The sequence below is a fragment of the Panicum hallii genome, chromosome 4 (assembly GCF_002211085.1).
Source record: "Panicum hallii strain FIL2 chromosome 4, PHallii_v3.1, whole genome shotgun sequence".
In the NCBI taxonomy this organism is placed as follows: Eukaryota; Viridiplantae; Streptophyta; class Magnoliopsida; order Poales; family Poaceae; genus Panicum; species Panicum hallii.
Window position 1 is genome coordinate 48,517,691 of NC_038045.1, and position 22,901 is coordinate 48,540,591.

The following is a 22,901-nucleotide window of genomic DNA, read 5'->3' on the forward strand; positions in this document are numbered from 1 at the left end:
CTTCTTTTATTTTTTTCTCAAATATGTAGCAGAGTTGCATATCATTGTATGAACGAAGAAGTAGATTTAAGTCACCATTGTGATCACGGCTTTATTTTTACACCCTATATATATAAATAAATGTCACTTTTGATTATGCACGGTCAAGGAGGCTACTCCTAACCATCAATGCCTCTTTAATACTTCCACTCGACCTTTGAAAATAATTTGGCCTAATTTGTCTTAAAAGTGTATTCTTACTACTATTACTCTGCTATATTTTGCTTATCGTACTAATCAATGATCAAACTGGTGCCTTAATGACCATGGTGTCCTCTTACTTCTGACGCTCATACCTACATCGATGTTGTCGGTACATACCGACAGGGATACCTCCTGCTAGGGTGTCCAGACCCTTAGCGTCTCGCTATCCGTAACCTCCTCCTCGTCCTCTAGGTGACGTGGCATACGGCTCGGGCCTGACAGCTGGGATCATGGTCTCCGAACCGCCCCCGTGCTCTTATAGGTTCGGGGCCTCCACGTGCCATGAGGGCAGGGGTGCTCTCGGGTGGCCCCCACGGACCCGGACTCCCCGGGGAGGTCCTGGGCCACCACGTGTGGGGGCCAGACCTCCACGGGCCTGACCACTCTGATCGGCCTCGGGGGCCCGGACCCCCCTCCCCCTAGGAAGGGGTCCGGTGCCCCCACGTGCCGCCTCCGTGGTAGGAGCGGGGCTGGCCCTGCCACGTGCCCATGGCAGAAGGCCCTTCGCGGGACTCCAGCCAAACTACCGTATTAAATGTGTGTAGGTGGGCTGGGCGCGCCCAAGTTAAAAGTATGGCCTGCCACTGACACACGGGGCAGGTAGACTGACACCGCGGTAAGCCCGCCTGATCTGAAGGCGGCGCGTCACTGTACTCCGCGCGCAAGCAGGCGGCGTGTAGTCCTGTCACGGTGCCGCACGTGAGGGTGATGATGGCCTGCAACAGGCGAGCCGAGGTGTTGCAATCGTGCATTGCAACAGTGCGCGCGGAGGTAACGGCGCAGCGGGTTAGCGCTGCTTCTTCGCATGACAGAAGGTTCTGACCCCTGACCCAATAGTGGCAACACGGCTTCACTATTGGGTAACACTGACAGCAGTCACTGTGCAAGTATGGCTGCACACGGCCATATCCTGGCTGTAGATACGCACGTCAACTTCCCGATCGAGAGGACTACAGAGAGGAGCTGGATATGAAGATCTCCATATCACTCATAGAACAAGCTCCTGTTGGCCAGACTCACCTGTCGGGGCCCCGCACGGTGTAAGCACCTCCCTTGGACTATAAAAGGGAGCGTGCACTCGTTAGAAGACAAGCTCACAGGGTCCAACCTTAGACTCCAGCTCAGGTTTCATCCAGACTTCTACAATCAATACAACACCAAAGTGGATGTAGGATATTACGCTCCGGCGGCCTGAACCACTCTAAAATCCTTGTGTCTTTCCTGTGTTCATCCGCCCACCGATCAAGCGCTTCTAAGTCTCCTCCAAACCCATCCTTAACTAGGATTAGGCGGGTGCATTCCGCCACCCGGCTGGAGATTTCCTCCGACAGATGTCATTTTCTCATTCTACATATTTTCTCCGTCCTGTGATGTAGGGTATTCTAGTATTTTTATGAATGATTAAGAAAATAAGTAAATGACGCATGTACCTCTATTAAATCCCTTGTTTAATTGTTATTTTGCTGATTTTATAGCTGGCTGGGATTAATTACTTTCCAAAACACCATAGAATATCTTATATTTGGATACAAGTTTTATAGGACGGTGAGAGTATTTTTGAATGTGCCATGGAACCGCTTATACGGCATACTTGGTTTTAAAAATCTCGTCTTCTATTAATGAAATACGTGCAATTAATGCGTGTTGTAGAAAAAAAATTATGATATGCAGGACTTTGACGGTTCAGCGACCTCATTGCCCTAATTTTTTCTCATAATTATAATGGTCGTTTTGTACCACAAAAAAAACTATGGAAAAATTGTAGATAATCCAAATAAAAGTAACAAAAACTGTAAGCCTGTGCATTACACTTGACCACCTTGTTACATCACCGTCAAAGAATTTCGCCGTCGCTCACGTACACAGTACACTCCCGCCGCTCACGGCAGCTTGCGGGTATTTTTTCCGCCGTGGCCGCCGGCTTTTTCCGTCAAGGCAGCCCGTGCCGTCAGCCGTGACCCTGACCGAAGGGAATGGGGAAACAAGGAAAACGATCCGTGCGTTCAGACGTCCGGCGGCTGGAGACGTGGAACGGGGCTAGGAAGCGCGTGCCGCGCCGAGACCATTGACAAGTTCAGAGCAGGCGCCGGGAAGTCTCCGGCTGCACGGGATCAGCTGGTCGTCCGGCGTCGTATCAGTCCCCGCGACCCACGGCCAATCACGGCCTCCCCGCGTCGTGGCGCTCGTGCCTGCCGGGAAATTGCTCGCGCCTCCACTAAACCAGAGTACCAGATCCAGCTCGGTCGCTGCCTGTCAGTACCCGGCCACGCACTGAGGCTAGCCCTGGTGGATTGTTGCGAAGCTGGCCGGCTCGTGCGTGGGTTGGGGATCAGGCGATGAGCTTGGAGGGCAGGAGAAACTTGGTGCTCCGGAGGCCAGAGCACCTGTGAATGTGATCTGGGGAGAGCGTGGGAGCTTGGGGAGGAACAGAAGTTTCGAGCTTCGGACTGTGTCACGCCTTGTCTTGCACGATGACCGTTCGAGATCGAGGCGACAGGACTGGATGACCGTTCGAGATCGAGGCGACAGGACTGGAAGTCCGAAGTCAGGGCCTGGCTGGCACGTGTAAGTCCGCGGCGGTCGTAAAACGCTGGCACCCAGGTTCTTCGTGGAAGGCCATGCGCAGTGACAGCGGAACAGTCGCAATATGCCTGCACACGCCTGGGAGATAGAGAGCTAGGGCAGGCAGCAGCTACCAGTAGCTAGCGGTACACCGTCTCATGCTGCAGAGTCTACACTCACTCCCTTGCCAGAGGCCAGGCCACACAAGCTGCCAGGCAGGATGGCGTCAACTGCAGCTGGTAGAGGCCCAGTGGCGTCATCCTCCGGACGACCCGGTCCGCCGACTCCATCGTGCGCGCAGGAAAGGAAAGGAAAGACCTGGCTTTGTCGCGGCAAAGAAGCGGAGGCGGACAGGTTCTCGGGATCGGGATCTGCCGGGCAGAGACGGGACGCGAAGGCGCAGGCGGGGAAAGGCGCACCGAGTGCGCGGACCAGCCGCGGGGATGCCGGGGCCTTTCGCGCGACATCTCGGGCGGAGCCTGCGTGGCGCCGTGCCAGGCCTCAATCGTAGCGCAGCTGCGCTGGCGCAGCGAACGCTCGGCCCTCCGGAACCGCCGGCGCGGCGGGCAGAGCGGTGAAAGCACCGGAGCCACGACGCGGCGCCGACGACGACCGTGACGCGAGGGCGAGGGGCGGACGCAGTTGGTCAGTTACTTCTAGGCCGCACAGCGTCACCTGCCGCCTGCCGGGTCAGCCGGGGGGACGCCACGACGGGGACGAGAGCAAAGATGCTAACGGGTAAAATCCGCGTGGATTAGATACCTATGTCTGCAAGCTAAAATTCACATCCGCGCCCACACCTGCCACCCGCCACGGGTAGTAAATAATGCCCGTACCCGCTATCTGCAGATAGCGAATAGCCGGGGGCGACGGCGCGCAGCTCCTGTAGGGCATGTGCTTCAGGGGCGGCGAGGACGGCGAGAAGGTGGAGCATCGGCGCTGGGGTTGATTGGTAGACCGCGGATTCGGGGGTGCCTAGCTCGAGGATGGCGAGCCAGCGGCGAATCCGGGGATGGCCGGCCTCGGGGCGGCGAATCCAGGGGCGGCCGACGACCGACTAGGGAATGACGGGCTGGCGGCGGTCTCGGGTGGCAGGTCGGTGAGGCAGCGCCGGACTTGGGAAAGACAAGGTACGCGGTGGCCCCTGCGGAACCGAGTGTGGATGCGCGGTGCAGTGGCTGCCGGGATGCCTGCTGTCGGGGTTGCGGCTGCCGGGCGGCGGCTCCGGTGAGGGAGGAGGATGGCGGCGGTGGCGCACTCGAAGGAGAAGCGGAGGGGCCTGGGGGCGGATGGACGGTTGGGAGTCGGCGCCTCATCCGCTTGAGCAGTCGAGCCTGGGGGAGCGAGGATGGGCGGACGACCGCTTGGATCTCGCGGAGTCGCGGGTTAGGGTGCGGCGGCTCGGAGGAGGATTTGGGGATGGGAAGAGAAAAATAACCAGAAATCCTAGCTGCTTATATATATCAAGCTATTAAAGCGGGTTTGGCCGATTCGGGTATTAATTTTCTATATCTATTATCAGATATCCGTTGAGTTTAATGTTATACCCGTGCCGGGCCCATGAATACAGATTCAAACCTAAATCCGTACCCGTTGGATTTGCTGTCCGTGGGTACGCGACTATTTGATGCCCGTTGCCATCTTCAGACGCGAGGCGGTTTCGCTGTTTCCATGACGAGGCGATGCGATCTCGCGCGCGTCCCGCCAGCGCTGCTCGCGTCGGGGCGTTGCCATTGGAAAGGGAGGAATTCCGAAACAAAAAGGAGAAAAAGAGATAATCATTTTCTGCTCCCAACGTGTCTCGCATTCGTACAGTAATCCATAAATGAATCCAGGTTCTACCGGCCGCTTCTCATGTCATTACGTTCTTCCCCTCTCTTTCGTTTCCGCCACTAGATGTGTTTGGCAAAAGAATTACTCTAACATACTCTAATCACAAATTTTTTTAGCAACACACAAACCTCATTGTGCGTGACAAGCACGGCTGATTAAAATCGATGGCTGCTGTTGAAATCCCTCTTTTTATGCTTGAACAAATATGCATTTTGGATGCCCGCTGTCGAGTTTATTAACAGCAACTTCAAAAGTTTAGGTATAATCTTAGCTAAATTTAGAGTTTTAGAAGATCTGTAAAAAATAGAAAGCTTCGTAATGGTGATGTAAATCAACAGACTCTCCAAATCCTAACTCTCCGTATTAATCCCCTTCCTCTTCCCTTCGTCCCGAAGCAAACCTTCCTGCTCGGCTCGGACCGAGCAAGAGCATTGTCGCCGGCGCCCCGGCCAGCTCGGGCCGCCATTCTTCGATTCCTCCCGCCCGGACTTGCACCACGCCCTCCCGCACCTCTGCCCGTACTTCACCGTCCTCACCCGAGCTTCTCCCAGCCGGAATCGGCCATCTTCAGCCCACCAGAGTTGCTCCTCCGCCCGACCTCCTCCCTCACCGTCGACCCCTACATCCGGCCGCTCCTCCTCGCCCTCCGACCGCACGAATCAGTCCCCGGTGAGCTCTTCGTTCTGTCCGACCCCTTCCTTGCCGTTTCCCTCGCCAAGCTGCCAGGAACGGTCACCCCACTGCGCCGGCCCCTCCTGCCGCTGCCGCTCGTTGCGGGCAGCCCTCCCGTGGCCCGGCGCGGCGCCGGCGAGCGCCCCGGCTCCACCCGGGTGCGCAGCCCGTGGATCTGCCCCACCCCGCCGCCGGCGAGAACGGCGCCCAGCACCGCCGGTTCGAGGGCGCGGGAACAAGCGTGCGCGGGGGAGTAGGAAGATGGCGAGGGGAGGGAGCTCGGCAAAAAAGGCTGCTGAGAGGGATAGCGAGAGGAGGAAGATGGAGTCTATTGGATGGAGCTTTTACCGCCCGTAATCCAAATTTACCCAGCCAAATAGATTTACCTAGCTGTTGGAGTTGATCTAAGAACCTAGCGTAGCATGTAAAAAGGTAACCATACACTGCGCTGGGTTGGGCTGTGGCGTTCGCAAACACCATTGCCCCACCCACATAAACGAAAGGAAGAAATAGGTCCTATGAGCTCCTGTATGTAGAAATTTCGAGCTTGGGATGTACTAATCGTTCGAAAATGCCATCCCAGTGGCAAATGGAATTTACACAACACATGGCCACGTGGCAAACGTGGAAAAGGAAATGATCCTCCTATTTTTTTGAAAAACGAATGGTCCTCCTATTTTTAGGATACATACAATCCGGAATACATATTGATGCGCCAAACCTTATGATCCGCACAGAAAGGGTAGCACAATTGCGAAAAGTGACTGAAAGCCAACCAGGCGTCCAGACAGCCTAGTTGTACACCATGTATTTCGGGGTCGCACTGAACTTCTGGTACCCTTTGATAACCTTGTTGACAGCATCCAAGAAATCCTTCTCCGTGACAGTCTTCCTGCGTGCACGGATGGCGTACATGCCGGCCTCAGTGCACACACTCCTGATGTCAGCACCTGTTGCAAGATGCAATGATAAGCACAAATCTAACTGCAACATGCACTTGCAACATATGTACAGATCATAAACGTGGCTTACCAGTGGAGTTAGGGCACAGCCGAGCAAGCAGCTCGAACCTGATGTCACGCTCGCAGTTCATGGTGCGGGTGTGGATTTTGAAGATCTGAGTGCGACCCTCGAGATCCGGCAAGCCGAACTCAACCTTCCGGTCCAGTCTCCCCGGACGCAGTAGAGCAGGGTCCAAGGTATCCGGCCTGTTGGTGGCCATGAGCACCTTGATGTTTCCTCTGGCATCAAACCCATCAAGCTGGTTCACAATCTCAAGCATAGTACGCTGAACCTCATTATCGCCACCAACGCCATCATCAAAGCGAGCACCACCGATGGCATCAACCTCGTCAAAGAAGACAATGCATGCTTTCTTCGACCGGGCCATCTGGAAAAGCTCACGGACCATGCGTGCACCTTCACCAACATACTTCTGAACCAGCTCACTGCCTATCACACGGATGAAGCATGCGTCTGTGCGGTTGGCGACCGCTCTAGCAAGAAGGGTTTTCCCGGTTCCAGGAGGACCGTAGCAGAGGACTCCCTTGGGAGGATCGATACCGAGCTTGACAAACTTTTCAGGGTGAAGCATCGGAAGCTCAACAACCTCCCGCATCTTCTCAATCTGTTCCTTGCAACCACCAACATCATTGTATGTGACATCTGGTTTTTCTTCAACTGTCATCATCGTTACACTTGGATCAATTTTGGGTGGCAAAGGAATTTGAATCTGGTACTTGTTCCGATCAACTCTGTAATAATAAACATGATCATAATCAGCACATAATTGACTAAATGCTCTAATTGAATCAGGAACCATGCGGTGGGGCACTTATGAAACTAACTGCTGATATCATATACACATAAACAATTTCAATGCTGGATCAAATTTGCTAGGCAGTTAAGTTTTGATGTCTGAGTACATTTGAAGCTAACCTGATCCATGAAAACAAAAATGCTCTAACTATAACATCTTCCTGAGAACTTTCTCAATCAACAAAATGCCATGAACTCAAACTAGCCTCATGAATGGAATATATACAGTTCATTCCTATTATATTATGATGTTCCCTATTACCCCAGGCTGAGAGCATAAACCATTTTATGGACCTTGCTGTGAGGACTAAGTGAGATTAACTAGGTAAAAGGTCCAATATCTTGATCACTAAAGTTCCATTTAAAAACATGTATACATTAATTTTACATATCATCATCACTTTACAGGTAGCAGTTTAAACCAATGCCATTATCAGAAAGTATAACCGAATAAAAGAATTTTTTTAAATGCAGCCAATAAAGATGGTAGAACACTGAAGAGAGAACCAGGGATATACCCAACTCGCATGCCTTCCTCAATATCAGTTGGTGAAACTTTGTCTCCCAATCCAACCACAAACTACATACCAAAAGTCATAAACAATCAGGATTCAACATCCACGAGATATGATTAACTTGGTACAATAAGATCATGCCGTACCTTTGCAATCTGTTTCACGTTTATGACATATTTGGCATCATCAGTATTAGGACTAATGATTTTCGTGCATCTGGCCACCTTCATACGAAAACAGAAGTATTGTTAGAACAACACCAAGAAAGCATAAGGGCATGGCACAAAGCAATTACTTATTGCCGTGCTTTACAGTGCCAACGATAGAATGAGAAGGCAAAGGGTGTGGCCATTTACCTGCAATGGTTGCTCCTCCTGCATCATCTGCTTGTCCGATACAAGATCCCACTGGCTTGGTGGGGCTAATCCAGTATCTGACTCCTTGATGCCTGGAGAGTTACAGTTCAGATCAATTTGATGCACCAATGTGCAACTGCACTAGCTATTACATGCAATTCATAATTGGAAAAATTGCTCAGAACAGGGACAGGTGGTTTGCACGTTTTGACAATGAACTGAAATTACAAGCAGCACATCCATCCCTACATCTATAACAAAACTATCTCAACATCTACTTACCACAAAGGTCATTGATCTTCTTTGCCATCTCCTTTATCTCCTTCTCGACCTTCTTGATACTGGTCGAGTAAGGCCCCAGCCCCTATTGTGAACAACAGGGCATCGAAAAGATTAGACTAGCTGGGTCCCCAAATTGACGCAGCATAGTTATTAAACAAACAGTGCATCTCTAACATGACCAACCAAACATCTCGCAGCGAAATAAGCAAAACGCTTAGTTCACAGAGAACTTGTGAAAAAACAAATTTCCCAGCGCAAAAACAATTCATTTTTCGCAGCAAGGGGGCGATCGCCCGATATTTCCCCCAAATTGTGTCGAAGGGAACGGGCAACCGGAAACCCTAGATCTAGCCCGGCTCTAACCTACCACCGAAAAATCCAAACCCTGGCCGGGAACTAACTCAAGATCGACAAGAGCGACGACAGACGGAAGAGACGACGGAGATCGATCCGGTCCGGGGGAACTCACGTAGGTCTTGAGGAGGGCGATGTCGTCCTCGTCGAGCGGCCGCGGGTTCTTCTCGTTGAGCAAGTCATCATCGGGCTCCGGCGCCATGGCGTCGCAGCTGGCTCTTCTCCGGCGACGGCGACGGCGCCGGCTGGAGTGCCTTGGGAGTTCTGCTGTGTCAGCTCGTGCGCTGCGCCGCTGCGACTCGATTTTATTACTCCCTGTTCACCTCTTCGTGGCCGTCCGGCCGTCTGGGTCTCCGCCGTTCTCCGTTTCTTTCCTTCTCGGCAAGCCGTCGGGAATCATTCAGGCCGCAAGGCGCGTCCAAGCCCAACGCCGCCCAAGCGTGTTGTTAGGCCCAAACGACGCGTAATGCTGGCCCAAGTAGCATGTTTGACTCCGCCAGCCCAGGTTACTGACGAGTCAAGCCCAAGTACCTTGTTTGACTCCGCCAGCCCAGGTTAGGTTACTGACGAGTGTAATACCGGCCCAAGTAGCTTGTTTGACTCCGCCAGCCCAGGTTACCGACGAGTGTAATACTGGCCCAACTAGCTTGTTTAGCTTCGCCAGCCCAGGTTATTGACGAGTGCAACTCCTTTCTATTTTAGTAACATTCCATGAGTTTTTACTGCTTATTCTCACTTTTCAGTTCCGGACCTTTTCTATGTTTTATTAATTCTCAGGAACTTGTTGAATGACAAATAATCATTATGTTTTAGCAATTCTCAGGAACTTGTTGAACGACAAAATAATCCCTTGGAACAATATACGTGAACTACTTGGGGGTGGAATATTGTAAAGAACTGTAATATAATAAAACTTTGATTACTAGCGTGTGAATTTGATTTGCATGTGGGGTGGGTTGAGCCTTGAGAGTCCGCCTGTTTTCCCAGGCTACTCCCAAGTCTTTCTAAAAAAAAAAGAAACAGAAAAGGGTCCTCCCAAGTCCCAACAGCAAACGTTCCACTTTCATACCCGCCAAGCCGTTGGTGTTTAACAAATCAAACTCAATCCTCGGTAGCGTAGTACTGCGGGGCGAGCTCCGCTAGCCACAATGGGTCGATCCGGGTCAGGTTCTTGACGTAATTCTGCGTCGTCCGGACCAGCTCGTTGAAGATGACACAGTCCGGCTTGGTCCGGAAAAGCACGGATGAAGGATGGACCTGGACGCTCTGGCTTGTTGCGAGAGCCCTGCCAGGTGCCAGGTGCCAGATGACAGATGAGAACTAAGCTTTGGTCGGTAAGATCAGGTGCAAATTGGCTCATGGTACAAGTTTAGGATCATGATGCAGGGAAAGATTGTAGCAATGACTTGCATGGATTGAAAAATGTAAGAATGGAACACTACCTGTATGATCCATCTGGCTGTCGCATCGCTGCATTCAAGAAGAAGGCAGCCGTGAGACATCTCCTAAACAGAGGCATGTCCTCTCCACATGATGACAGGTTGAGGCCCATCTGTTGGACATGGCCCTGAATTTGACTGCAATAAATAGAAAATTGCTAATGTCAACTTGCAGCATGGTCAGGAAATCCTAAAGCGGATAGCCTTCCATTTTTTTCTAACATAATTTTTGCACCAGTTTTTTTAATTCAAATAGATAATCTGTACAGGTATGGCAAAGCCGATGGAGCAGAAACTAGAAACTAACCTGTGAACATCACGAGCATGCTTTAGAGACCGGTGGTTGATAAAGTTTTCCCTGCACCATCTGGTCAAAGCCTTTTCCATTGTTCTCTCTTTGGCATTTGCATTTTTGCTCTTCTCCAAGCATTCTGCAGCTGCGCGATAGACATTCACCAAGGTGATATGGTCTCCTTCCGAGTTTTCAAAACCCTTCCTAGCAGCTCTTGCCTAAACAAAATGGCATCAGTTTTCAAAGTAGTATGCCAAAATTTAACCTTGAATTCGCTCCTAACTTCCTAGAACCTTTTGACACAAATTTAACTAGCAGACAGTAATTAAAACAGATACCTCTTCTAACTTCTCACGTGGGGAGAAAAAGATTGATTCCACAGAAAGCATAGATACAACAATCAGCATTTCTTCCAAGCACTTGAATTCACTTGCCACTATTAATGCCTTAGAATACATTGGATCCAAAGGCAGCCTAGCCATCTGATGGCCAACGGGATCTGACAATTTATAATCATCAGTCAGAGCCCCTAGTAAGATTAACTGCTCCAACGATTTCAAAATAGCAGTCCTGTAGTAAGGTTGCGCACCAATAAGCAATAACTCAGCATTGATATAAAGCAACAAGCTATTTAACTTATACTGGATATTACTGAGAAGCTTCAAAAAAACTCAGTTCGTTTCTTCAATTAAGCTGTTAAAGCGTAGGTCATAAAGTTCATAAAGAAATCCAGGTCAGGGGGGTTTCTTTTACTATAATGCCAAAGCTGGGGTACATGTGACAAGAAATAAAATACATCAAATACAGTAATATATGTTGCATCGTCTCATCACAGATATTAATTTCCCAGCACAATAGCACACACTGAACAGAGAGTTACTTTGAGAATATTCTTCAACATAGAAGCAGGCTAAAAAAATTACCTTGATGGTTTCTCCATAAAATCAAAACCTATGATGTCATCAATTCCAAGAGCCTTGAGTTGCAAAACAACATTTGATAGGTTACACCGCTTGATCTCAGGCACTGTAGAGTCTACCAGTTTATCAAACTCACTTTCTTGGAACAACCGGAAGCACTTCCCAGGCCCCTCACGTCCAGCACGACCACTGAGTGTAGAATGGTGACATCAAAAAAAGAGCAAATAAAAAAACAGGCCCATAAGCCTTGTTATCTAATGGAACCATGTGCATCAGATATAAGCAATAAGATGCAAAACAGTCAATCATCACATGTGGATTCATTCTACCTCATCCTGTAAAACATAGGATTGGCTAAAGTGCTAAACAGTAAGCCATGCTGACAAACCACTTAACACATGAATTCTTCGTTATCCCAAATATTAGGCACAAAATAAAAAAGAATCTACCTCCTTTGGAGAGCCTGTGCTTTCGAAACAGGGATGATGATTAATGATTCCATTCCAGTCACAGGATTGTAAGCACGAGCTTTTACCATCCCAGGATCAATAACATATTTGATGCCAGGTATTGTTACAGAAGTCTCAGCAATATTGGTTGCTAGAACTACCTGGCATATGAAAATCAGCAAACAGTCATACTTAGCTTAGCAGACTCTGGTGTGGAACTTTCAAGGGTAATTGAAACACCGAAAATGAATACAAAGAAAAATAAGTTACTGAATGGACACAACAGTAAAACATATAACCAGAAGGTTTGTCTTTATTAAAAGTAACTCTTGTCAGGAACACTAAATAGCCTAAGTCTATTGTAAAAAATTTCATCTGCAACTGATGATATGACTTTTGGTTCGTAGTGACTTTAATGTGTGTTCTTTTTCTCTTTTAGGGGCAGGCAAAGTGATTGAATGACAGTTAATACATTTCCGTTTTAGTTGATCTCTATTACAACAATTGTTACCCAGAGAATAACAGTAGCAAGATCAATTCTGTATTCTGCCTAATAATGATTATTTAACAATAGGTCGTATAGCTAGAATAGCAGTATCATGTTAGAATTAAGGAAGCTTGGATACATTTTTGAACATATTTGAAACATGAACAAAGCTTTGTTAAAATCCTGCAGAGAATTTTCAGACAGACTATCAACATTACATGTGTTTGTTATGGACGTGGACCAGGAGCACGCCATCAAGATAGGATTAGTTAGTTTGTTCAAGTTTGTTAGCTCTTAGGATTTGTTAGTTGCTTGGATAAGATTTGTTAGTGAGTTTGTTAGGCGCCTTGTCTATAAAAGGCTGCCGTGAGTCCTAGGTTAGGCAGGCGAGAATTGAGCAAAGATCTCCTCGGCAGGAGGGGGATCTTGCTCAAGGTGCCCTCTGCATTCCTCGTTCTTTCATCTACTAAAGGTTCCTTCCCTGGCCATATCATTTGGTATTCAGAGCCTTAGATCCTACAATTTTTTTCCACCACCATTTTCTCCCCCGCGCCAGATTGGATTGATTTCACACCTGTTCTCCCCAAAAAAATCCCACCCAATCCCACCCCAGATTGCATCTGTTCTCTTCATCCATCGTCCATGGAAACCATCAGGGAGGCCAGAGTCCTTTGTCATGACATCCGTGCATTACTGGAGAAGATGCAAAGGAAGCTCAACGAGATGGACTCTCCAGCCGGGGCAGCGCCACCGCGCCGCCGCCAACACCTGCATCACCGAACCCAACGTCATCTACCCTGGCGACTGCAACAGCACCTTCTCCGTCTGCAGCAGCACCTCCATCTTCACCACTGATTGCAGCAGCTGCAACACCAGCCCTGGCGGTCTGGGTGCCATCCCTTGGCTACGCGCGGGCTGATGCATCATCAACGGCTGTGGCACTAGCAGCGACTTCGCCACAGGTGGTGCCAGGCGCTCCGCCGGCGTCTCCTCCTACGCCGCAGCCACCGGCAACTCCAGCTGCGCCGCCAGCATCTCCTCCTATACCACAGCCGCCCTTGCCTTCTCTGCCTGCACCGGTGGCGCCCACGCCGCCAGCGCCGGCCCCGGCCCCGCAGGTGATGCCACCGCCGTTGCCCACACCATAGACACCGACGCCATTGCTGCCAGCGATCCCCGCGCCATCGACGTCCACGCCATTTCCGCCAGCGATCCCCGAGCCATCGACGCCAACACCGTTGCCTTCTGCGACGCCTGCGCCCACGCCGTCACATACGCCGTTGCCTCCGATGCCGCCTTCACCAACGGCACCAGCATCCTCTGCCCCGACAATTGCGACAACACCTCCACCTACGACAGCGCCATCTCAGCCATCGTTGGAGGCAGCTACGGTGTGGGATCCTCCCCCACAGCCACCGGTGTCTCCTCCTACACCGCAGCCACAAGCGACACCAGCTGCGCCACCGGTGTCTCCTCCGGTACAGCAGCCGGCCACACCCTCTCCATCGACGATCATGGCAGCAACTGCTCCATTGGTTTCGCTGGGGCCATTATTGGTTGTCGCTTCGCTGGCGTCTGCGATCGAACCAGCACCACTGGCACTAGCACCTCCGCTGACAATTCTTCCCCTGGTGTCGTCCCTAAGCCAGCCGCTGGAAGTGCTGTTGTCAAGACCAGAGGCAGCAGCCCCATGTTCTGGGGATGAAAATTGTGATGCAGCACGCTACCAGATGTGCATGTGCCAAGTGCCATTGCAGCCATCATCCACGCCTCCGCTTGGCGGCAATGCTCGGGTCTCCACGACTCCGTCCTACAAGCATGCGACAGTGCGACCATGGTCACAGGTCGCGCCTTCCTCATCGTGCGCCATACTGCTGCCTGCATCAGCCTTTCCTCCGCCTTCGGCACAGTTTGAGTGGACACATCATGCCTCCTGGCGGAGCGACGAACTTGCGCTGCCGCCTACAACAGTTCTCCATCACCACTCGCCCAGGATTTCGACCGCCTACACGCGCTGCTGCACATTGGAGGGCACCTGCTGTTGGCTGTGCCCCCCATCCTTCTCGCTGGGGCAGACTCCATCCACTGTCGGATTCCACCAGCGACATCGATACGGGTAACCAGACCTTGAGCTCATTGGGCGAGATTTGGCACCACCAAAGCTGCGGCCACCTTCGAGCTGGAAGGGCGTTGGGCTCCAATTCGCCATCAGCTGCGGCTGTCATGGTTTGTCCGGCATCTCGCGACGCCCTGACTTTGAGCTGAGCGCCTTCAGCGTTGATGACGAGAGTTTGGGTCAACAGGATTGGGCCAGGGGATTCTACAGTGCTGCTATGTGTGCTGTTTCTTTCTGAGCCAACAAGTGTTTGTGGCGTGAACTGCTCTACCGTGCTGCTATCTTCACCAACAACAGGCTACTTCAATCTTCTGTCTTCAGTTCTGAGCACTATTGCAGCTCAAGGACGAGCTGTCTTGAAGGGGTGCGGAAATGTTATGGACGTGGACCAGGAGCACGCCATCAAGATAGGATTAGTTAGTTTGTTCAAGTTTGTTAGCTCTTAGGATTTGTTAGTTGCTTGGATAAGATTTGTTAGTGAGTTTGTTAGGCGCCTTGTCTATAAAAGGCTGCCGTGAGTCCTAGGTTAGGCAGGTGAGAATTGAGCAAAGATCTCCTCGGCAGGAGGGGGAACTTGCTCAAGGTGCTCTCTGTATTCCTCATTCTTTCATCTAAAGGTTCCTTCCCTGGCCATATCAGTGTTACTAATTCATTTTTTCACATATCTAGAAGAAAACTAATTAACTGTAGAGAAATGACAAGATTCACCTTAAGTTCCATGTACAAAAAAGTTTCATCAACAAGGGAAATAAACCATATTAAATGCATGTAAACAAATAAATTATGCCACATTATTCATAAAGAATTGATTGAGCAATCCATGATTTGCAAAAAGGGAAATGAAGGCATGTGACTGATGTTTTTTGATAAGGATCCCACATAATGAATTCAGAGCCATCAGCCTCCAATTGTTGTTTACCTTGCGGGTTCCAGCTGGTGCTGACTTAAAAGCATTCATTTGCTGCTCTGACGGGAGAGATGAATAAATAGGTGTAGTCCATATCTTACTACTTTCTGGTGGAAGTAAACGAGCACGCTCATTAATAAGTCTTTCTAGTGATTCAATCTCCTCTTGGCCAGTTAGAAATGCGAGAATGTCTCCAGGTCCTTCCTCCAAATGAATCTAAAAAAACAAACATCTAAAAATGAAGTTTGTACAGAAAGAGCAGGATGCATTGTGCCACAGTTGAATAACAGGTTATGCAAATTAGGAGATACTCCCTCCATCCTAAATTATAGGTCCTTTTAGCTTTTCTAGGTACATACCTTTTGATATGCACCTAGATATATGCTATATCAAGATACATAGATCTAGAAAAGCCAAAATGACCTACAATTTGGAACGGACGAAGTACATAAATTAGTCATCATGTTTTCTCAGTTCTCCTGTATGTTCGCAAAAAAAATTCTGAAGCAAATTTTCCTTTCTGAAGTACCATTTATGTATATTTCAATTATCTTTCTTTGTCCCAAAACCAACTACAGGTTGCATGCAAATAAAATTCTTGCTCACCTGAAAGATAGTAACTAGAGTGGCATCAAGATAATCAGACTCAGGCTGATAAGTATATAGTATGTCAACAGGATACTGCCGACCTTGAATATGCACAGCTTTAGCACCGCCAAAATAATCAGAAAAACACTTGGCATCCAAACTAGCAGACATAATTATCAGCTTCAGAGGAGCACATATTGTTCCCTGACATGCCTTCTGAGTTAAATTTTGAGAATGGCCCATGCTAGGCAAAGTCTTCCCATTCTTACTGGCATTGGCTCGGGAATGTTGCACCTTTTTCAACAAACCCAGTAATACATCAGTATGGACAGTTCTTTCATGAGCCTCATCAACCACTATAACACTATATTTGGACAAAAGGGGATCCAAAAGTGCTTCTCTGGATATCCAAAGCAATGTTTCGATTAGAAAACAGAATGTTACACATCAACTGGAAGAGAAATGTTTCCAAGCATGTATGTTAGTAGGTAAAATGACACGGTATAGTCCAATGGAAAATTCACTTTAGAGGATTCAAACTAAAAGATCTCACACAAAAGTATTCCACACTAGTAAAATTATACAGGTGAAGAAGTCAAACCTAATTGGTTACGGAAAAGTGCAATGTAGATACACAACAGCAATGCAAAAGGTAGGTAATAGAAGAATTTCACCCTTATGCTAAACAGTTTCTATGCAGGTGTAGGGGCAGCTCCCATCACGAAAGTTAAAAATAGAATATAAAAGGGATACAATATTTAAGAGAAAGAAAATGGAAGTGTATATCAATGCGTTCTGTTCTGCAGTACATCAACTCATATGGTTTGAACTGCTTAAGAAACACGCCATAATGCTGGAAAGAGAACTTAAATGATCCACATCAGAGAGGATCAAAAGACTTATGTACATCCCAACAATAATCCACATGGTTATCAAGCAATCAACAATGCAGTAGTAAAGCATTTACCTCAGAAGCAAACCATCAGTCATATATTTGATCCGTGTTGCATTGGATGTGGAATCATCAAATCTGATAGAGTATCCAACCTTTTTGCCCAGCTGGTCGTTACATTCCTCAGCTACACGCTTAGCTACTGTAACAGCTGCAACTCTTCGAGGCTGAGTGATGCCAATGACTTTACCATCCTGACAAAACCCACCATCATATAAAAATTGAGGTAGCTCTGCATGACAAAATAAAGAAACAAATCATCAAAGAATCCAAGTAGAAAAAAAGAGACATCTCAGGGAAAAAAATACTAGTGCAGTTTGTTTCTGCAACTACACATGAAAGATATATTTATGTAAACAAACCAATTTCATAAGGAAAAAGTCCAAATTACTCCCCTCAAGTATGGCCAAAGTTCGGATAACCTCCTTAACTATCTTTTGGCTCAATTTGACCCCTAAACTATGTCATTTGGTTCAATTTACCTCCTAATAAAATTTGTCTTTTTTTATTTATCCACATACAAGTGGAATCTTAATTTAAGATTTTGCAAGGTTGTAGTGGGCATTACAATGTATGTCAAAAAAAGATATTATGAATTTTTCGTCATTATGTTTTCTATAATTTTGTATCATAAGATTTAATTTATTATTAAATAGTGCACCCAATCAAGATAATGATGAAAAATTCTTGACATAATTTTCTAAAATGTGTTATGATGTCCGCTATCATCTTGCAAAATTTTAACTCAAGACTTCGCTTGTGCGTGGATAAACAAAAAATATTAATCTTATTAAGGGGTAAATTGGACCAAATGATATAGTTTAGGGGGTAAATTGAACCAAGAAATAGTTTAGAGGGTTATCCGGACTGACGATACTTGAGGGGAGTAATATGAACTTTCTCCATTTCATAATATGCTAGGTTTTTGTCAAATAATCCATACAAGGCTGAGAATAGCTTTCCTAAGAAAGAGCCCAATTGCCATAAGACTACTATGAGATTACACATGGAATATCTCATTTCACTTTTGCAATGGTCCTTTCCATTAGTTCTGTAGTTGACTGAACCCAAATGTTCCCAAATCCACAAACACCAGCAATCCACAGCACCAGTTTCACAAATCTATGCCCAACACAGTTACATTTGGAGCAGAGCATATCCATACTGACAATCAAAAGCATCGGAAAGCCACAGGCCTCTAATCCAAACAATTGCAAAAAAAAGGTGGGGAGGGGATCAGAAACAAACTTACGAGTAGTTTTGCCACTCCCAGTCTCGCCGACTATTATCAATGTGTCGTTCTTCCTAACCTCGTCAACAAGCCTCTTCTCCACTGAACCAATAACAAGCAAACAACAAATTTCAGCTCCCCGACCTAACAGCCCCAAAAATAATCAGAGTGAACAGGCATCTAAAGCACGGCAGGCAAACCTGAAGCAATGGGAAGCGACTTCCGCTGTTCCCGAATCTGCTGCCTCCGCCTGCACATGCCAACCAAAGGGAAGGCTCAATCCCCAATGCAATGAATGAAACGATGGCAACAAAATGGCGTCGTGGAGGCAAAGAGCTGGCACCTCTGGTAGTTCTGCTGCTTCTGCGTGGAGGCACCCGCAGAGAAGGACGGCATCTCGGACGCCGCCTTCGACCCCCGCGCCCTAAAACCCGCCACGGCGCCGAAAGGGGTTTCGCCGGAACCCGCGCGCCGGCGGCGGAGGGTGGGGAGGCGGGAGGGTTTAGAGTTGGGGGGTAGGGTTTTGGGCGCTGCGGGGCTGCGGGCGTCGGGTTCCACTGCTGCACCGACGAGTTAGAGCTTCGCTTCGATGGGCAGGGCTGCGGACTAGCAGCGACTAGCGAGGGAAACGGAAGTGGGCTTGCCGCGGGGGACGACGAAGAAGAGTCGCCGTCCGGCCACTCCGACGACGGACGGGAGGTGGTGCCTCCACTGCCGCCGGAAGATGGTTTTGTGGTCTCGTTTACCGCCGACGAAACGCTCGTCTCCACGGTTGGGGGTCCGAGCAGCAGGCCGCCGCCGCCGCCGCCGCCGCTGCTTGAAGAACGCACCTACAGAGCTTCGTGCCTTCGTCTGCCGAGGGCGAACCAGTCGGGCGCGCCTGAAGCCCGGGCCGAAAGGTAAACGGCCTGGCGGGATTATGCGGCCCAAAGGCAGTGCCCGATACAAGGCCTTGATTTCTAGGCTTCAAGCCCGTGCATGGGGTCTTGGTGGGCCGAGCCAAAAGCGGCCTGTTTTGGTAGGTTGTCTCGACCCATGATCATTTATGTCTTTGGGCTACACAGTAACATGCCAAAATTCGTAAATAGGCCCAATTGTGTTTTGGTCACGGGCTTACTATTTTCAGTGAATTTCATTGTGCTCTCCCAATTTAAGGCATCGTTTTTAAGTGTGTAAATAAGGTTTATTGTCTAAATAATAATATTTTGGGTATACTGTTGGTCACTCCTAAATTACATTTAACAAATGGTATATCTTCTTAGTTAAGTGCTACTGAATTGATTATGAACTAAAACACAATATATTACATTTACCCGTAGCAACGTAAGGATATATTTTTAGCTAAGAATATTTGTTTTTTCATAGGAACAATCTCATGTTGAACAAGTTTATTGGTTGACTGAAGAACCATGCACGAGTGACGTCCCACCTACCTGATCAAGTTGACGTTCGAGAACAGGTAATTCATCCATTGATCCAACGAACGGCATTACCGTGTAGCTGTGGTCGTCTATAGTATATCTTTTTGTTTAATTTAACAACCACTTAGAAGGCCCGTTTCTTGTCTTGTGACCTTAAGAACCCTTGCACGTGTGTGCAATTTCTGCATAGTTCAAAGGAGTTGAGATACACGCGACAGCTGAGCTGTAAACGTCTCCAACTGACATAGTCAGATAATTAGTGAGAAGAAGTGCAATGAACAAGGAACCGTGACACAATATATTTTTCTAATTTTAATTAGATCGTCACTGTCCAAGGTGATAAAACAAGTGGGGGGAGACACCCAGCTTGAGCCAAGTGTGCCATGCTAGAGTGTCATTATTAGTACTTCCTCCATTTCAGATTTTAACTTTTGTAGATATATAGTTTTTTCAATATATACTAGAAAAGGTAAAATAATCTATAATTTAAGATGAAAGGAGTAATTTCCAACTTCCAAGTAAACGGCCAGTTCCGCGGTTGGCCGTCGCACAATGGAATATGCGGCATTTTGAGAAAAAAAATCTCAATTTCGATTTTTGTTTTCTTACATAAAGACTATGTCTACATTTATCTCAAAAAATAATAGTATTATAATCTTATTAGGTTTTGTATCGACAGAATGCATTATAGCATTGTAACTTTATTAAGTCTTCTGACATTCTGTTACATTGACCCAGACATTATTATATATGCGCATAATAAACCAATGCAATCATAGCTAGTATGCTGACCTACAAGGATTCTCTAGCTTGCTATACACATGGTATACAACGAGTATTTGTAAATTCACCTAGAAACATCCCATCCTAGTGCGCTTGATTATATATTGACACACGCCTAATCACCAACACAGCACACAAAGAAGAACTGGAGGAAGAAGAGGAATTGAAGAGGAGACCTCGATCGACGACAGCGGCCGCAATGTCGCCGTACCTCAAGAAGCCGTTCACCTACACCGTGTCCCTCATCGTCCTCCTCCCTCTCACCCTCTTATGCCTCACATTCCTCCTTCCGCTGTCCGCCTACCTCAGCAACCCGCTGACCGCGGCCGCGGCTGCCAGGGCCTGCGGCGGTGGCACTGCCGCCGGCGTCACCGTCCGTGCCGCGCCAGCGGCCGAGGGTGACGACGGTGTTGGCAGCCAGCGCCGCCCGGAGCTGAGCGTCCTGGTCGGCGTGCACACGATGCCCGGGAAGCACTCCCGTCGCCACCTCATCCGCATGGCGTACGCGCTGCAGCAGACGGCCGCGCTCCGCGCCGCGGCGCGCGTCGACGTCCGGTTCGCGCTCTGCGCGCGCCCGATGCTGCCCGAGCACCGCGCGTTCGTGGCGCTCGAGGCCCGCGCCTACGGCGACGTGCTGGTCCTCGACTGCGCCGAGAGCGCGGAGCAGGGGAAGACGTACACCTACTTCGCCAGCCTGCCAGCGATGCTCGGCTCCGGGTCCGGCGGCGGCGGCCGGCCGTACGACTACGTGATGAAGGTGGACGACGACACGTTCCTCCGGCTGGACGCGCTGGTGGAGACGCTCCGCGCGGCGCCGAGGGAGGACATGTACTGCGGCGCGGGGCTCCCGTTCCACGACCGGCAGTTCCCACCGTTCATGCTCGGCATGGGCTACCTGCTGTCATGGGACCTCGTCGAATGGATCGCCAGCTCCGACATGGTCAGAGAGGAGGCCATGGGTAGGCACCTGCTGACTTGCACTCCATGCATCCCTTCTTGCTCCTCGAGTAGTGATTTTCAACGTTTAGCTACAACTGCATGCATTTCTCATGGAAATTAAATATTTTCAGAACATTATTATATCTTTTTAACAATGTTTAGCAACTCATGTTTATTCAGGGGTAGAGGATCTGACCACAGGGAAGTGGCTGAACATGGGCAACAAGGCCAAGAACAGGGTTAACCTTTTCCCCAGGATGTATGACTACAAGAGTGCCAAAGCTGAGGACTTCTTGGAGAACACCATTGGTGTGCATCAGTTGAAGCCGGACCTGAGGTGGGCACACACGTTGGAGCACTTCAATCTCACTAGGGTGGGGCCCTCCAGCAAGCTACACAGCTTCTAGAGAGGGGGCTTCTCAAATGGTTTTGTGAAGAATGTAAATTTATTGTGGCATTGTTGCTAAGTGTCTTAAGGAATTAAATATCTAGGGTTGTTGCTATGTTGCTTGAAATATATAGAATTGATAGCTTCCACCCCTCAAGTTAAATATCTCATCCACGATACTGTTCCATAGCGACATGTATATTAATAGAAGGAGATGGTATTGCCAAAAAAAAATAAAAAAACACAATATAGATGTAGACGCTCGTACACAGTCACTTCTATAAACGTACATAGGTAAACTTTGAGATTGACGAAGTGGTTGCTAGTGTCTCAAAGTCGACGAACGTGTCGCTTACTACTAAAGAAATAGTAACATTAATAAGACACATAGGGCAGCGGGCGGTTAAGGGGTACAACCACCTCTAACCATCCAAGGCATAACTTCCTTCTCAAAATGGCAATAGTCAATCGGATAAGAATTTAGAGTTTGAAATTTAGAATCTTGGAGAAATCAATTTTGTGTATTAGATTAGCCTGTTTCTGTCACATTACTTAAGTGGCAATAATAAGACAAATATATCTTTTTTCTGACTGCTCACTGCTCGTCATTCCGAGCTACACAGCCTATACAGCTTGAGAAAGCAACTGTTTACATATAGAAGCAGCCAATGATTCAAAGGGTTTTTTTTTAAAGGAACGGCAAATCTTTTGCTGTAATTTTTATTAGAAGAAGAAGGTTAAAGAAATACAAACAACTCCAAACCCCAATGATTCAAAGATTACCCAACATTTTAAATGGCTAGTACTATGACGATTGACGACAGAGTATCATTGCACTAGTTTTGTTGCTGACATGGCATTCTGCCGCAACTAATCTTCACCAAGTATTTTATATCAGCTCTGAACTTCTTCATATCAAGTTGTTGTTTGATTTCGTGCCTTGCACCAGTTGGAGCTGAGTTCTTGTAAGAAGAATTGAAGATGTCACAGTCAGGAACATATGAAGTGGCAGTCAACATTAGGTAGGAATATCCGGTGGAATCCGGAAACCCCTGTAAACAATATGTTTAGAAGCTTTGAAATATCCTCCAATAAGAAGAAAGAAGAAACATGAAACATGCATGTGCATGCAGGGGGTGGCGAGGACAAGCACCCAAAATTTCTAAGTCTGAACTTGGCTTCATTTGTGGGTGAAATTGCCAAAGAGCGAAAAAAATACAGAACGGAAATGGAGCACTAGATACAAGTTCGAATTGTCTTTTTTTTCCAGCCATACAGACTATTTCTTTTTCTCGAATACGCAGGAGGGCGACCCGTAATTTTGATGGAGATCGCAACCAAGATGATCCTGTTG

At 48.2% G+C, this 22,901-nt stretch overlaps 3 protein-coding genes across 3 annotated transcripts; 1 reads left to right on the forward strand and 2 right to left on the reverse strand.

Annotated features, from left to right (window-relative positions):
• Positions 1–5,931: 5,931 nt before the first annotated feature.
• On the reverse strand, positions 5,932–8,974 carry LOC112889627 (26S proteasome regulatory subunit 7A-like). The gene is made up of 7 exons (XM_025956357.1): positions 8,751–8,974; positions 8,282–8,363; positions 8,000–8,091; positions 7,790–7,867; positions 7,647–7,708; positions 6,343–7,064; positions 5,932–6,260 (listed from the first exon to the last, which is right to left on the reverse strand). Exons 1-7 carry the CDS (start codon positions 8,835–8,837, stop codon positions 6,103–6,105), a joined length of 1,281 nt encoding a protein of 426 aa, XP_025812142.1. The 5' UTR covers positions 8,838–8,974; the 3' UTR covers positions 5,932–6,102.
• A 546-nt stretch (positions 8,975–9,520) lies between these two features.
• Positions 9,521–18,872, reverse strand: LOC112890717 (pre-mRNA-splicing factor ATP-dependent RNA helicase DEAH10). Its single transcript, XM_025957568.1, has 12 exons — positions 18,360–18,872; positions 18,217–18,266; positions 18,038–18,118; positions 16,801–17,017; positions 15,852–16,233; positions 15,258–15,461; positions 11,736–11,896; positions 11,290–11,475; positions 10,705–10,936; positions 10,382–10,584; positions 10,078–10,212; positions 9,521–9,920 (listed from the first exon to the last, which is right to left on the reverse strand). The coding sequence occupies exons 1-12, from the start codon at positions 18,410–18,412 to the stop codon at positions 9,737–9,739; spliced, it is 2,088 nt and encodes a 695-aa protein (XP_025813353.1). The 5' UTR covers positions 18,413–18,872; the 3' UTR covers positions 9,521–9,736.
• A 1,371-nt stretch (positions 18,873–20,243) lies between these two features.
• On the forward strand, positions 20,244–21,704 carry LOC112890801 (beta-1,3-galactosyltransferase 6-like). The gene is made up of 2 exons (XM_025957663.1): positions 20,244–21,179; positions 21,340–21,704. Exons 1-2 carry the CDS (start codon positions 20,420–20,422, stop codon positions 21,564–21,566), a joined length of 987 nt encoding a protein of 328 aa, XP_025813448.1. The 5' UTR covers positions 20,244–20,419; the 3' UTR covers positions 21,567–21,704.
• Positions 21,705–22,901: the final 1,197 nt, after the last annotated feature.

Bases quoted from the DNA above. Each gene is read 5' to 3' on its own strand.
- LOC112890717 (XM_025957568.1), bottom strand. From the start codon at position 18,412: ATGCCGTCCTTCTCTGCGGGTGCCTCCACGCAGAAGCAGCAGAACTAC. The intron at 18,119-18,216 runs GTTTGCCTGCCG...TTATTGGTTCAG, and splicing joins GTCGCTTCCCATTGCTTCAG to TGGAGAAGAGGCTTGTTGAC. The intron at 11,476-11,735 runs GTAGATTCTTTT...TTCTACACTCAG, and splicing joins GCACAGGCTCTCCAAAGGAG to TGGTCGTGCTGGACGTGAGG.
- LOC112889627 (XM_025956357.1), bottom strand. From the start codon at position 8,837: ATGGCGCCGGAGCCCGATGATGACTTGCTCAACGAGAAGAACCCGCGG. The intron at 7,709-7,789 runs GTACGGCATGAT...TTTGGTATGTAG, and splicing joins ACGTGAAACAGATTGCAAAG to TTTGTGGTTGGATTGGGAGA. The intron at 7,065-7,646 runs GTATATCCCTGG...TTATTATTACAG, and splicing joins GAGGAAGGCATGCGAGTTGG to AGTTGATCGGAACAAGTACC.
- LOC112890801 (XM_025957663.1), top strand. From the start codon at position 20,420: ATGTCGCCGTACCTCAAGAAGCCGTTCACCTACACCGTGTCCCTCATC. The intron at 21,180-21,339 runs GTAGGCACCTGC...ATGTTTATTCAG, and splicing joins GGTCAGAGAGGAGGCCATGG to GGGTAGAGGATCTGACCACA.